At 39.3% G+C, this 14,482-nt stretch overlaps 1 protein-coding gene across 1 annotated transcript in view; it reads left to right on the forward strand.

The window, feature by feature from the left end:
- SCARA5 (scavenger receptor class A member 5) overlaps positions 1-14,482 on the forward strand; it is a gene marked incomplete at its 5' end in the record, with an annotated part of 44,766 nt that overhangs the window by 11,776 nt on the left and 18,508 nt on the right. The window contains 2 exons of the mRNA XM_015817742.1: positions 2,013-2,102; positions 12,387-12,443. Of these exons, the coding sequence (XP_015673228.1) occupies positions 2,013-2,102; positions 12,387-12,443 (147 nt within the window). The remainder of the gene's footprint in view (positions 1-2,012; positions 2,103-12,386; positions 12,444-14,482) is intronic.

Below are 14,482 nucleotides of genomic sequence, written 5' to 3' on the forward strand. Positions count from 1 at the left end.
AATTTTTATCAATATGGAGAAGATGGATTGTTTATATTCAAAAGAAGCATAGAGTGGTAGAATATAACCTAGGTTTTTAGATTTTTTTCTATTTTGTTTATTCTTTCTATCTTTTTTATAGACTAAGATACTTTGTGGAGTTAGGGATATTAGTATTTGTTTACTTATATATGAATATTATCCTGGGATTAGGTTTGGGAAGTCCGGGGGTGGGGTGGGGGTTTTTTACTTGTTATTGTGTTTATTATGCTTTTGATTGTTTTTTTTATGATGGAAAATAATAAAAAAAATTTGGGGAAAAAAAAAAGACTTCAATAACTAGAAGAGATTCTAGAGCAGCATTTCCCAACTTTGGCAACTTTAAGATGTTTGGATTTCAGTTCCCAGAATTTCTCAGCTACTTTATGAAGACAAGACAAGAGACAAGACAAAAGATAAGCTTTATTGTCATTTTTTACTATGAGCACACTGGCCCACATTAAAAATGAAATTCTGTTGCCTGGTCTCAAAAGAAAGAGGAAATTTGAGAGTTCACAAGGTTAATACTGCATGGAACAAAACTGTGGCTGAATCGGGATGTTCTGCTTTAGATACCACAAAGCCTCCTCCCAGAAGGTAATAAGGAAAATTCCAAAAATTCCTCAGCCTCTCTGCAGCTTTAAACTATGGACTAGTTGGATCTATGTTCTTCGCCCCACAAAGAAGTTGGCTGTAAGCCTAGCAAACCACCCTTTTTCATTTGCTGACTAACAATCTCCTCGCCACAGTACATACTAGAGGCCCAGTGCATATTAAACATGCCACCGTTCTTCCTATGAAAATTGCCTCAAGTATGTAGTATAGCAAATGTGTGGCAATTTCCTCACTTTCCCTCTGCCTACATGGGGTTTGGACCACTTCCATCCACCTGACTCAATCAGTACCTCTCTTTCTCATTGTTCCTTTTGACACTTTCCAGTTTTGATCCTTTCCTCAGTAGAATTTCTTGGGGATCCTCTCTTTATGAAAGACTCTCTTCTGTTGACTGACTGATGCCCTCTGAGCTTCCTTATTGCTTCACACAGGGTGCAGAACCCAGATGGGCAGAGTACTATGCCACAAGGAAAAAAAAAAACTTGCTGTCTCCCTTCTATCTGTTGATTGCTCATAAGTAGTCTTTCTTTATCCCTTGTTTCACAAAGAGAAAGGCTACCCAGAGTTATCTCTTATTGTATTCCCTTATTTCCTTAGATTGCTGCTTGCGTCAAGCTACCTCTTTTTCTTTCTTCTAGCCATGACTCTAGGCTAAACTGTTTCTCTTCTGCTCCTTCCTCCTTTGGGCATCTAATTTTCTTGCACTTGGTTCCATTTATATATCTTTTTAAAAAACTCTTTGGTTTCATTTTTGCCTTGCCAATCCTTAATACAGCTACTCCTTGTCCAAATGTTGCTAATTCTAACTCCTGATCTAACCTTTTCATCTATGGCAGGGGCCTCTGCAGCCAGAATCACTGGCTTCAAAATAGGGGCTGCAATCAAGCAAATGAATCCACTCACCCCTTTTTATTGTATCTTCAATTTCCTGGGGATTCCAGTCCCAAATGATGCCTCCAATGGTCTCATATTGATGTTAAGCAGTATGGAGGACATACTCTACTTGGCATTGAATGGGACCTAGTTCTGGGTAGACGTGTGTTATTTTTTGGAAATACAGGTGTGCTGGGATGTGAAAATTTACAAGAGAGCCATGAAATGAAATGTTCAGTCAAGCCCTGCAAAGCAAATAGCAGCATATTTATAATTTTTCCTGCGACAACTCAGCAAAGACATGGTTAGTGAGCACTGTAATTACTAAGCAAGCCTATTTAGCGCAGTCTAATAATTCCACAATTAGAAGAGCTACATGGCATGCAGGCTAGGCTGCTAGTTTTTATTATTCTTTGTAAAGCATTATGAATGCATTTTTTTTTAAAAAGCAATCTGCAAATGTCTGAGATTTGTTCTTGGTTTTTTTTCTTTCATCTTGAATGTAGGGTATCCTGGTGAAAGAGGACAACGAGGGCCAAAAGGGGACAAAGGAGACATTGGCCAACGTGGGCTACCTGGCCTCCGTGGAATGACAGGTATTATATTTACTGCTTGTTGATGCCCTGATAACAAAACTACATACAAAACCACCATAATCCACCAAAAGGAATGCTTGTTCAAATTTCATAATTGGTCTTCCCTGCAAAACTCTAGGTGAACAAAGTTGTTGATTTCTGATATAAATAAAAACTATGCCTGCAGTTCTCCATTTATTATTTCTGTAGCCTAAATGATTGCCTATGTTGAAAAACTTGAAGTGAACTACTATTATGAAAACATTCACATTGGAATTTGAATTCAAATTTGCATTTGGAATTTGATGTTGAAATCTGGCAGCAAATTGAATTCCCAGTTGGGATCTTGTTAGGGCTTTGGTTACTTAAATTAGCACGATCAGTCTGAAAATATTACATTTGATTGCATGTTAGAAATTAGGAACAATACAGTTTGCTATGTAGTTGGAAGCTAAATATTAAATACAGTATTAAAGCTAAATATTAAATATTACGTACAAAAAGATACATACACAGTAAGCATATCCCAGTGCCATCTATCACCTTAATCTACAGAGAACTGGGGATGGGCTAGCTCTGTTTACAAGCGATTTGCTGCTTCTTATTTCACACTGCATAGATAACTTCTATGTTCAAATGAACCACAGCTTTACAAATCTCTTACAGCTAAAATGTAGATTCAGAATAAAAATGCCTTCCTGAAGCTCAGCTGTTTTACATTTAAACTGCTGGAAGAGTTTGTCCTTTACCTTCTTATGGATTAAATGTTGGTTTTCCTGATATGCTATTGGAAAGGAAATTGATATATCCTGTAAATAATAATGTATAGACACAGATATTACAGCTCCTCTACCATTCCTCCTGAGGTTTCACACGAATCCCCCACTATCTCAGAAGTCTTTCCTTCTTACTGGTTAGGCTCCAAAGTTCTGGATTCCATGACACAAAAACATTTTGATAAAGTGGAGACCTAAACTAGGAGAATATTTATTTATTTGTATCCCACCTTTATAATTTTTACAAATAACTCAAGGTGGCAAATATATCCAACATACTTTCCTCTTTCTATTTTCTCCACAACAATCCTGTGAGGTGAGCTGAGAGAGAGTGACTGGCCCAAGATCATCCAACTGGTTTTCATGGCTAAGACGGAACTTGAACTCATGATCTCCAACTTTCTAGTCTGGTGCCTTAACCAATAGACCAAATGGAAAACAGGCAACATTTTTTTAAAAAACTTTCTGGCTGCAATCAAAGGGTTGGTGCTTTTTTTATTTAAGTAAGTGGCACTGTGTTGTTATGATTAAGCCCATAGCTTCCACATCCTTCTTGGAGGGGATCACTGCCCCTTGCTTCCCCTTCTCCCCTGCCCATTGGTGATTGCCAGCAAACAACCTGATAGGTTATGTGCAAAAACATAAGATCAGAGTCAATTTTCTTTTGATATGAGCCAAGCAATTCCCTTTTAACCACACAGTCAATTAAATGCATATTTTCATTTTCTTTTCTTTTTTTTTCCTGAACCCAAGTTTGGGTGGGTGGCATGGCCCACAAAACACTTTAGGTGTTTCAGTGGTATTGAAGGCCAGATCCTATACAAATATAAGAAACATCTTTCTGGATCAGACCAGCAGTTCCATCCAGCATAACATTCTGTTTCCAATATCAACCTGTCAGAAGCTTCTGAAAAAGCATGCAGGCGGGGCAGAGTTGTAGCCTCTGATTTATTTGGAGGCTTCCAATCCTACTCTGTTTAAGCTAAATCATGGCTCTCTTGTAGCATTTTAAAACAGCAGGAGGAGCTGAAAAGGTAAGATAGATCATCTTTCTCCCTCCCTCCCCCTATCTTTTAAGCCCTTCATTAAGGTGATGGCAACACAGCTTCCTTGCTCTCCTCTTGCTCACAGCATCTGGAATCCCATAAAATGCAATCTGGGTACTGCAAACTGACAAATCTGGGGATGGAAGAATGAACAAATGGGCAGAAGGAAAACAGTCTGAGAGGGTGTTTTCAAGATTTTTAAGATGGCATGTTAGCAATGAACTCTTAAGCTAGGGAAAAGAAAGACCATCTGGCTTGGCTCTGTTCCCAGGATGTAAGTCTGAATTCCCTACATAGAAATTTCCTGATAGGCCCCCATTGCAGCTATTAGGTACACAAAACAGCTGAATCTATCCATTATATATGTGTGGCTACTTGCCAAATCAAACCACATGTTTAAAAAACAAACCCGGCCCTTGAAATTCAACTTCTTATCAGAACAATCTCTTGGAAGGTAAAGCCAATGAGGGTGATTTGCTTGAGGTCAGAGCTGGCCTTGCAGGTGCTGGATTTAACGTATTTAAATTTGTTGGAACTTCTTGAGGTGGAGGCATTTTCTAAAATGAAAATTGCAGCATTCTCGAGCCAAGTGTTTGTTGGCTCAAGAATGCTGTGAGTGCCCCCATTGAAAAAAAAAAGTGAGAACTTAAAAGGAACCTACAGTTGGTTTAGGCCAGAGGTGCACCTAATCAAGCATTCTGTTCCCCACATAGCCAACCAGATGACTGTGAGAAGATCCTAGGCAGGTTTGGGAGGTGGGGGCAAGGCTCTCTCCTGCTGTTCCTTCCTGGCAATTTAATATACTGAAGCATGGAAATAATGCAGTCATCATGATGAGTAGCTTTTGGTTGTGCTCTCCTCCTCCTGCTCTTCTTCCTCTGTTGTTGTTGTTGTTGTTGTTGTTAATTGCAAAGTCATGTCCAACCCATTGCGACCCCATGGACAACGTTCCTCCAGGCCTTCCTGTCCTCTATCATCTTCTGGAGCCCACTGCTTCAGTGACTCCATCCAGCCACCTCATTCTCTGTCGTCCCCTTCTTCTATTGCCCTCAATCTTTCCCAGCATTAGGCTCTTCTCAGTGAGTCCTTCCTTCTCATTAGGTGGCCAAAGTATTTGAGTTTCAACTTCAGGATCTGGCCTTCTAAAGAGCAGTCGGGGTTGATCTCTTCTAGGACTGACCGGTTTGAACGCCTTGCAGTCCAAGGGACTCGCAGGAGTCTTCTCCAGCAACATAGTTCAAAGGCCTCAATTCTTTTGCGCTCAGCCTTTCTTATGGTCCAACTTTCACAGCCATACATTGCAACTGGGAAAACCATGGCCTTGACTATACGCACTTTTGTTGGCAGGGTGATGTCTAATTCTCTTTCAGAGTTCTAGCTTACGAACTGTATGAATTAGCATTTCCTATTGCCTCTTTGAATAATATCTCAATTCTAGCACTATAAGAAAAAGAGAAAAAAATTATCCTATCTAGTTACTGTACTTCATACTTTGCATCAATTTGCACACATCTGTGCAAATAACATTTTGCCTATTACAGTATTATTCTTATTTTCTAAACTAAAAAGCTTCTAAAATCTACATCCTTTCCACGTAGAGGAACTAATCAAACCTGTAATCATTTTGGGTTGATCTTTTTTTCCTCTTTATCAGAAATAATCTTGTTCAGAAACATATTTTTGCATTTCTGCTCACTGTTTACCATGAAGAGCAAGGGAGAAAAATTGCACAGCTGTTCTTCCTTGGCATAGGATCCCACAAAATTACTGCCTCCAACCACATGGTCTACTGAATCCATTGTCATCCAATTTACTTGTCAGCTGTTCCTACAGATCTTTGGAGATCTAATATGTGGCTGAAGACTGGGTTTGAATTTTTATATAATAAAGAAATGTTAAGTGCTGGACCCTTATTTATACCTATTTTGCTGTTTAAAAATGGCTGTTTACTAAATAAAATGTTCAAATAAATAAGATGATTTTACATCTATTGGAAATAAGCAAGAGAGGTGAATGTCTTCTCTTGAAAAGATGAGGTTGCCATGCACAATATCTCTCTGAGCACTAAGTTCATCTGGATCTGAATCTGCTTAGTCTAATTCCTCTTTGCAGAATTATGTCCTGACAATAAATCCTAAAGGCCATAAAACTGTATAGGGCCATTTTGAGTTCAAATCCAATTCTGCACTGCATAGGAAACCCAATGTAAGCATCCCAGATGGATGTTTGCAGTAGCACAGATCTATTATTCCATGCCCTACTTTCTGGAATAATGCAAATTAAGCTATGACTCTATGTAACTTCCTTTCAGGTTCTTGGAGAATGTCATCAGGACTTCTGTCTAATTATCTCAAGGCAAAACACTTTACATCCCTGCAATCTCTCTTCATAAGTCTAAGTTTTTAATGCTCTGCATATCCTCATTACTGTTTCCTAAATCTGTTTCATTGTACTTAGCTTGCATCAAGAACATAGGGCAGTCAGAAAGATCTACAGTTTTGCATTTCGCCCGCCATTTTGTCCTGTCTGCAGCGTCATTGGGGTATATGCCTATGGCTTGCATGTCTTAGAACAAGGGTCCTCAACCTTGGCAACTTTAAGACTTGTGGACTTCAACTCCCAGAATTCCTCAGCCAGCAAAGTTGAGTTGAAGTCCATAAGTCTTAAAATTGCCAAGGTTGAGGCCCCCTGTCTTAGAATAAGATTCTATATTCCAGTCTGTAGAAGCCACTATATTTGGAAGTGAAGCAAGGAAGCTCTTTGAATTTAGAAATAAAGTACAAGTTAAAATTAAGTGAGTTATAGGGGTGCATGCAGATTGAATAAGTGCTTCTCAGCAGCCAGAAAAGTTCTTATTGGTAATTTGGGAAATATGGTCAATTTGGTTTTTGTTTTGGTTTCAGTTCCTCATTATAAAATAAGAATATTAGCAAATATACTCACATCCTATAAAGGTGAACTAGATAAATTTTCCTGAGTATTTTACATAGCAATGCTTTTGGAAAAAAATGTTTTTAAAGACCTGGGTGATTGAGAATGTCCATAGACATTTACAGTATTATTAAAGAGATGTCCTTGGAAAAACAGTTGCTGCTAGCCATTGACTTTTTTTAATGCCATTTTGATTGTTCTCAATCTGTCTTCAGGGGATAGAAAGAGAGATAAAAGTTTTGGGAAATGAGAGAACCCTGCAGACTGCTGACCCCTCTGCCAATGCAAACAGAGACGGGTAACACCCTGAGGCCAAGATAAACTTGAATTGTAAGAAGGGGATCCAGCTGGGTTGTTCGTAACACTTTTCCCAGACTCAGGGATGTCAAGCTGGGCAAATGGAGTCAGTGGTTCAAAGAAGATTTTATCTTTTGGTATTAAACCCAGATTTCAGATTCATGGTATTTACTAGATATTTGCTTTTTAAAAAAAACCCAAACATGATACTATTTAACTTGCTTAAATGTTTTTCTTATGGAAGTACAGAGATAAATTTTGGCTTTGACGCATGTGACTGTTATGGATTTTCACTGCTGCTGTTGCTTTTCTCTGTTCTCCAGAGTTGTGCAAACCTTTTTTTTTTTTTTGCAGAAAATATATTTGTGGGCAACTATGAAGCTTGTATAGCATAAGATGCATGCTGGAGAGAAAGGACGGCTTTTCTGTGGCAAGATTATTCGGCTTCAAGTCTATACCCAAGACAGCTTTGGAGCCAATTGAATTCTATCTGTGCATTCACTCTGGTTCATTTTTAGCAAAGTGTACATGTTGAGTATGTAATGGTATGTGTGAGAATGACCTTGAGCGATAGGTGAAAAAACTGCAGACTAGACAATTGGGATGTAAAACATACCTCAGCACACGAAAGGGGAGGAGGCATGGGAAGCATTTCAAAAGGGACCCTCCCTAGTCTTCTGGAGAGTAAAAGGAGAAGAGGGGAAAAATACTTTCAGTCTTGCAAGGTTCTTTTGATGGAACCTTATAACAAAGCTACCATTACCTCATAGCACTCATGGTTGTGCATCTTGTCTGAACTACTGAACTCAAAGGACTAACTAAGTAGAATTAAGCCTATTAATAGCATCTAGGATGAATGCTTAAAGTCCAAAAGAAAAAAGAATACTTTATATGTTCCAATACAAGGTCTGCAGTTCTGAGCTGTCTAGTCTTACGATAGAAAAGAGGAGAAGAAAGGAAATAATCTCTGCAATCTGTAGGAAGCAGACTGAAAGAAAAACCAAAGTGCATAAATCTCCCAGCCAGGTAATATAGGAGAGATTAAGATAGAAAATAGGGAGTTGTTTGTTTGCTAACTCTACCACTAGATAGATTAGAATAGAATAAAAACAGCATAAAATGGTAAAGAATTGACACTTCAGAAATGGCCTCTCCAATAGAAACATGGCTGGGTTTCAGTTATCATTCCTTGGGTTTTGTAAAGAAAGAAATCAAGTTTTTTTTCTAGACACCTTAGGAGATGTAGAGATCAAAGGGTTTTTTTTGCCTCCCTTCCAACATTCTTTTGGTGCTTTGCCAGTTCTGTATTAAACTGTACAACCTGATCTAGTCAGAGAACCCCATCTGGTCAATTTCATAATGCTTGAGTTAGTTCCTCCATGCACTAGAAAATGGCTGGGTTTCAGCCTCTGTGCTTCTATCAATAGTGTGTATCTTCTTTTGGCAATGTCCCATGAAAATAATATAACTGTTATTTCCATTATGCCCAGCCATGATCTATCTTAAAAGCAGACTGGTGAAAACAACAGTCTCCAGCATTTGAATGGAAAATAATACTTTAAAAAAGTTTTTTAATTAAAAAAATAAGATGGCAAGTTGATATGCTATGCTATAAAAATGCCTATTGGTATCCAAACCATGGATCCCATAGGCATTCTTAGAAAATGCTTGGATGCATTGTTGAAAAACAATAAACCAAATAGAGAACTGAGATTGTGGGAGACAAAAGCTGAGAGCAATTTTGATCCATTTTCCTTCCAATAATAGGATCTGTTTTGAATGGTCACAACCAATCATATCCCATTTTTGTGAGATTGTTCATGATATGAAAATTATTCAGGTATGCTCATGTCATGGTTCCGACAGACAGAAACAAATAAAGCAGAACTTCAAGGCTTGGAAATTCCTCAAAGAACATGTTTATTATTTACAAAGTATCGGCATGTCAAAAGCAAAACCAAGTCTAAAGATACATGTGACAATTCCCCAATACAAAGTTAAGAAATCCCACCCCTAAGGCTATGCAAGCAACTACGTTCCCCAATACATCTTCTTGGTGGACTTTTCACGAAACACCCAGCCTGCAGTCTCGGGAGCAGCTGATGATCTTGGTTCCCAGGGGACAAAAGTTTATTTAGGCTAGCGAAGCACCTGGCAAACCCCCCTCCCTCCTTTCAATGTGTCAACTGAAAAAGAATAAGGAAGATGGCTGCAGCCATGCTCATTTGACAAGTTGACAGGCAACCTATTTGCCTACTCATGGTCTAATCATTTTCTATACTCATCTAAAGGGGTCCAGCATGGCATACAGTATGTCCTATATTAAAAAGGGCCCTTTTAGTTGATTTGATAAATTGTACAGTACTAGGATGCTGATGGGGATGCAATTTCTAGAGCTCCAGTTCATTCTTTGTATGTGTATATATGAATGTGTATGTTTGTTTGTGTGTGTGTGTGTGTATGCCTAAATGATAGTGTAATAGTCTGATTTCCTGTATGCAAGCAAGTAGTTACATTCATTATCAGCTAAGACACGATTCTCTTATCACTGGATATGAAATTAACTATACCTTTTAGCTGTACTAAATATTCAAAATTGAATATAAAAAAATCCTTTCCCGCACGGGACGGACATGCCCACTAAAAATGTGTTTCTTGCCAAGTGAGTAACAGCAGTTTGACATTGGAACTGTTATCAGAAAAGTGCTGGGCTCCCCTTCATTGGGAGCATTCGAACAGAGCTGTGTTGGGATGTAGGAATTCTGAGAAGGGTCAACTCATTTGGAAGACATCAACTTTACGCAGAAACTTTTAGTTTAAAATAAAGGTTGATATCCCCCCTCCCTCCTCCCCCCATCTGTTTGACTTTCACCCTGATGGTTTTCTGGAAGTACTTAAAATTTTGGCAGTGTTCCCTGGGCCTGGTTTAGGGTGCTTGTAGCTTTTGTTCAGTATTATGTCTACAAGGATCCATAGGCTTTTCTTTTTATTGTTTTCTGTTTTATTTTTAATGCAAGTCACCCAGATTTGTTCTGAAATCAGGTGGCCTCTAATTCTTCCAATAAGGAAACAACAAAAATAAAGTTGGAGGGTGGGAATAAATAAGGACGAGGCCAGGCTCGCATATGCAGCTAACAAGTATATAAAATCTGTTTATTGCTTCATAAGCATAGTGCATGGTATATTTATAAGAATTTTAGGACATAAGCATTTATGCGTGTCTATCTGTCTTTGGTGATCTGGCATAAATATGTACACTAATAAAACAAACTATGCAATTTGTAAACAAAATGTAACTAAAAATGTAATTTTCTACTTTATAATACAAAATGCTTAGCTGCTAGTTTGTGCTCCCTCCCATACTTACTTATTTTTAGCACCAAATGCTATCAACTTCTCTCCTAACGCACACCTGAAAAGTTATCCAGCCCTGAACCTCTTGCTTTGCTACCATCTATATTCCAGAGCCAAATTTTCCTTTCTGCTCATTTGGTAGATTCCTTATTTGGCTTCAGCTGCCATAGGTTCTTAATCAGTTTTTCTCCTTGGCCAGAGATGGTCTGATTCTTGGCTCTCCCAGGCAGCCTCCTTTATGCTTCATGCCCCGTCACTCCAACAGCACATCCTGCCAAGCCTAGAAGAAGACACTCCACCCACCCACCCCCATTACTTGCTCTAACATCTTTTATTATTCTTTATTTCAAAACCTCCATGCCAGTTTGCAAATTATAAGGAAGTTAAACTTTATTTTCCTTTCATCTGTAATTGTCCATCTTCCTGAAGTTTGATTTAGACTTGCCTGCAACTGCATGTAGGGGTTGACATCTACCTCTGCTGCAGAGGGATTGATGAGTAAGTGTAGGTTGCAGATGGTTGCAGATGGGCTGATGTGCACACCTCCCAAATCTCAACTACGTGTTGTGTGGAGATTCGCATCCTGCATGCTGATTGGTTGACCTGACTTCCTGTTGGGAGGCAGACAGCACATTCAAATGACAAAAGGGAGCTGCTAGAGCAGGCATGTCAAACTCGCGACATCACGCGACGTCGCGCGATGTATCGGAGCTTTTTTGCCATTGCCGGCAATGGGGTGGGCGCGGCTCCGGTATGATGAAACCGGCCCGCGGGCCAGCAGTTTGACACCCCTGTGCTAGAGGGTTAAATATAAATGCAGCAGCTATGCAACTGTCTCTGAATGGCAGATGCATACGTTCCCTGACATGCAATGATGTAGAAGTCTTCTCCATGTTTAAGCTGTGCACTGACAGAGTGCTACAGAGAAAAAAAATGACCGTGACTGTTGTGCATAGCATTTTTCTGTTTCAGGGTAGTCCCCCTTATAATAATACTTGATAAGAAAGACTAGAATAGTAATAGACACCTTGAATGCACTCCCAGAACACCTGGAGCACCACTTGAGAACCATCGACATTGACAAATCACCATCAGTCAATTGCAAAAGGCAGCTTTCCTTGGAACAGCTTACATCCTGTGACAATACCTTTAACAGCACCACACAACATCTGCCTATCCCAGATCTTTGGGAAGGACTCAGTAGCTGGGCAAAAATGTCACATCCAGTCTAAAAATACATGGCTGTCTGTGCAACCAACAATAATAAATGAAACAAATAGGCAACACTACCTTTAGTGCTTTTAAAGATCAAAATCAGTTCTGAGAATTGGGCATAGATCCAGTACAGCCTTTCAAAGGAAGCATACAATATTCTTGATCATTCACATGCATCGACTGCTTTTGAATGAAGCAATTATGCACCGATTAATTATGTGACATGTCATTCATCGGTCAGAGGTAACTGGACTGATGAATTTGGGATGCCATTATGGGGGAACATCCAAATCGTTTACTGTTTGTTGCCCCTAGTAAATAAGCTGCAACTGAGCCCTGTAGGACAGAAAATTTGACAAAAGATTTATTTTTTAGCTTTTTATCCAGCTATGCATGCTGAACATAAATAAATGGATGGAATTAGGATAACAAATGGGTTATTAGCTTAGCATTTTTTGTTTTCAATATATCAATAAGGACAGTGGGTTAGGAGACTGACAGCTCCAATTAATACAGCACAGTTCTTCCATGCAAGCCTTATTGCAGTGAATGGGGGCCATGCAAGAGCACTGCGGTCTTTTAAGTGGATTGTCATTGGCCATCAAAATGTCTGGAAGCCATGTCATCCTGATACTGATTTCTAAGTTTACACTTTTCTCCATGATACTTTTTTCTTCCATTGTCAGGTGAGCGGGGCCCAAAGGGAGAGAAAGGCGAGAAAGGAGACCAAGCTGGAGAAACAGGTATATCTTAAATTTCATATATTTTATTTTGCCTTAGATTTTCACAGTACAGATCAGGGGTCCTCAAACTTGGCCACTTTAAGACTTGTGGACTTCAACTCCCAGAATTCCCCAGCCAGCATGGCTGGCTGGGGAATTCTGGGAGTTGAAGTCTACAAGTCTTAAAGTGGCCAAGTTTGAGGACCCCTGGAATAGATAGTCCTTGACTCACAATTGGGGCCAGAATTTGCTAAGCAAGGTGATTGTTAAGTGAGTCACACCTAATTTTACAACTTTTATACCATGGGTATTATGTTAATTATGTGGTTGTTAAGCAAATCTGGCTTCCCCCACTGATTTGCTTGTTGGAAGTTGGCTGGGAAGTTCACAAATAGTGATCACATAGCCCTGGGATTTTGCAACTATCCTAAATACATACTAATTGCCAAGCACTTGAATTTTGATCATGGGATTGTGGAGATGTTGCAACGGTTGTAAGTATAAGAACTGGTTGTAAGTCACTTTTTTCAGTGCCGTTGTAACTTCAAATGGTCGCTAAATGAATGATTGCAAGTTGAGGACTACCTGTATTCTGCTGCTTTTAAGCATAAATCTTGTTTACTATATGAAAAGCACTTTATGCGATTACTCACTTTTGTCCAAGAATTTTCTTTATGTGAAACCCCCCCCCCCCCAGTTTTTATACAATTTGGACCACCACAGCCAATTTGCACCAAAGGTCTGGAAATGGGCCAGTCCTTCTACCAACCTCCCTTTTTATCCTCTTGCTTACCATCCTGTTGTACTGCTGTTCCAGTAGTGTGTCCTGTCTCTCACTTACTACCACCATATTTGCAAATGGGTACATTCAGACAATGGGGCATCAACACCTTGTTCAACCCCCTTACCCAACACACAAAAAAGTGAGGTGTATTCTTTCACACCAAGCAGGTGAGAGATCCTCAGCCCCAGGACCAGCTTTTAACCTCGGCAAATTTCTGTGTGCAGCATAATGAAGAATGCTAATAAAAATTGTAGTGTTATGATGGATTCTATGATATTGTAACCCCACATTTTAGAAATCTAGCTGTAGAAAGGATGGAGAAAAATGCTTTCCCCATACATAGAACACAAAATAGGGAAGGCAAATATTTGACAGATATATTTGTCAAAATATCTGAGTTACAGAATTTGATAACATACCTACAAGGTATTGAATTTAATAACATACTTACCTTTTTCCATGTGAAGTCACCATGTGAGTTTTGGGGGGAATAGAGTTCTAGCATAAAGCAAGAGAAGCCTGCATTCCCATCCAGTTAGTTAGCTAGTTAGCTAGTTAACTTATTAAAAACACAAGTCTGTTACAGTTCTATTGCTAGAGGGAGAAAAATTACTGAAGAGGAGGTAACTGGTGACCCAGATTCAGCATAACAGATATAGAGAAATTACTATGAGCCTCTACCATGCAATTGTCCTACCAAGATTTAGAGGGATCAGTGGAGGTCCTGAAAATATGAGTTCTGAAAAATAATCACTTATGATATGAAATATAATCTCTCAAAGTGGCCCTTTCTGCATACTACTCAATTATTTTCCTTTGGAGCAATGCTATGCTAATCACAGAAAAGGAGTAAGAAATTGTAAAGCAAAGATAAGGAAAAAAACCACAGCAAAATCCACTTTAAAGCAACACCATTCGATATATCTCTTCATAATTTTCTGTCTTTGCACACCATTCTTGTTTCTATTAAATCCATACATTGCCTTTTGTCCTTTAAAACCCTCACCTTCTCCGTTCTGAAGATTACATCTCCTTCACCTAACCACTGCTTTTTAAGTCTTCCTCTTCTCTCTGAACTTGTATGGGAGGAGTTTGACTCTGTTGCTCCCGAGGATGTGGACAGGGTCTTGGGAGGGCTGAATGCAACCACATGTTTGTTGGATCCATGCCCCTCCTGGCTGGTACTGGCAGCTCGGGAGGGTACACGAGCCTGGCTCCAGGGAATTGTTAACGCTTCTTTGCAGGAGGGTGTCTTTCCTGCAGCCCTTAAGGAGGC

This window comes from Protobothrops mucrosquamatus, unplaced genomic scaffold (assembly GCF_001527695.2).
Source record: "Protobothrops mucrosquamatus isolate PMUCROS unplaced genomic scaffold, P.Mucros_1.0 scaffold633, whole genome shotgun sequence".
NCBI classification, from domain to species: Eukaryota; Metazoa; Chordata; class Lepidosauria; order Squamata; family Viperidae; genus Protobothrops; species Protobothrops mucrosquamatus.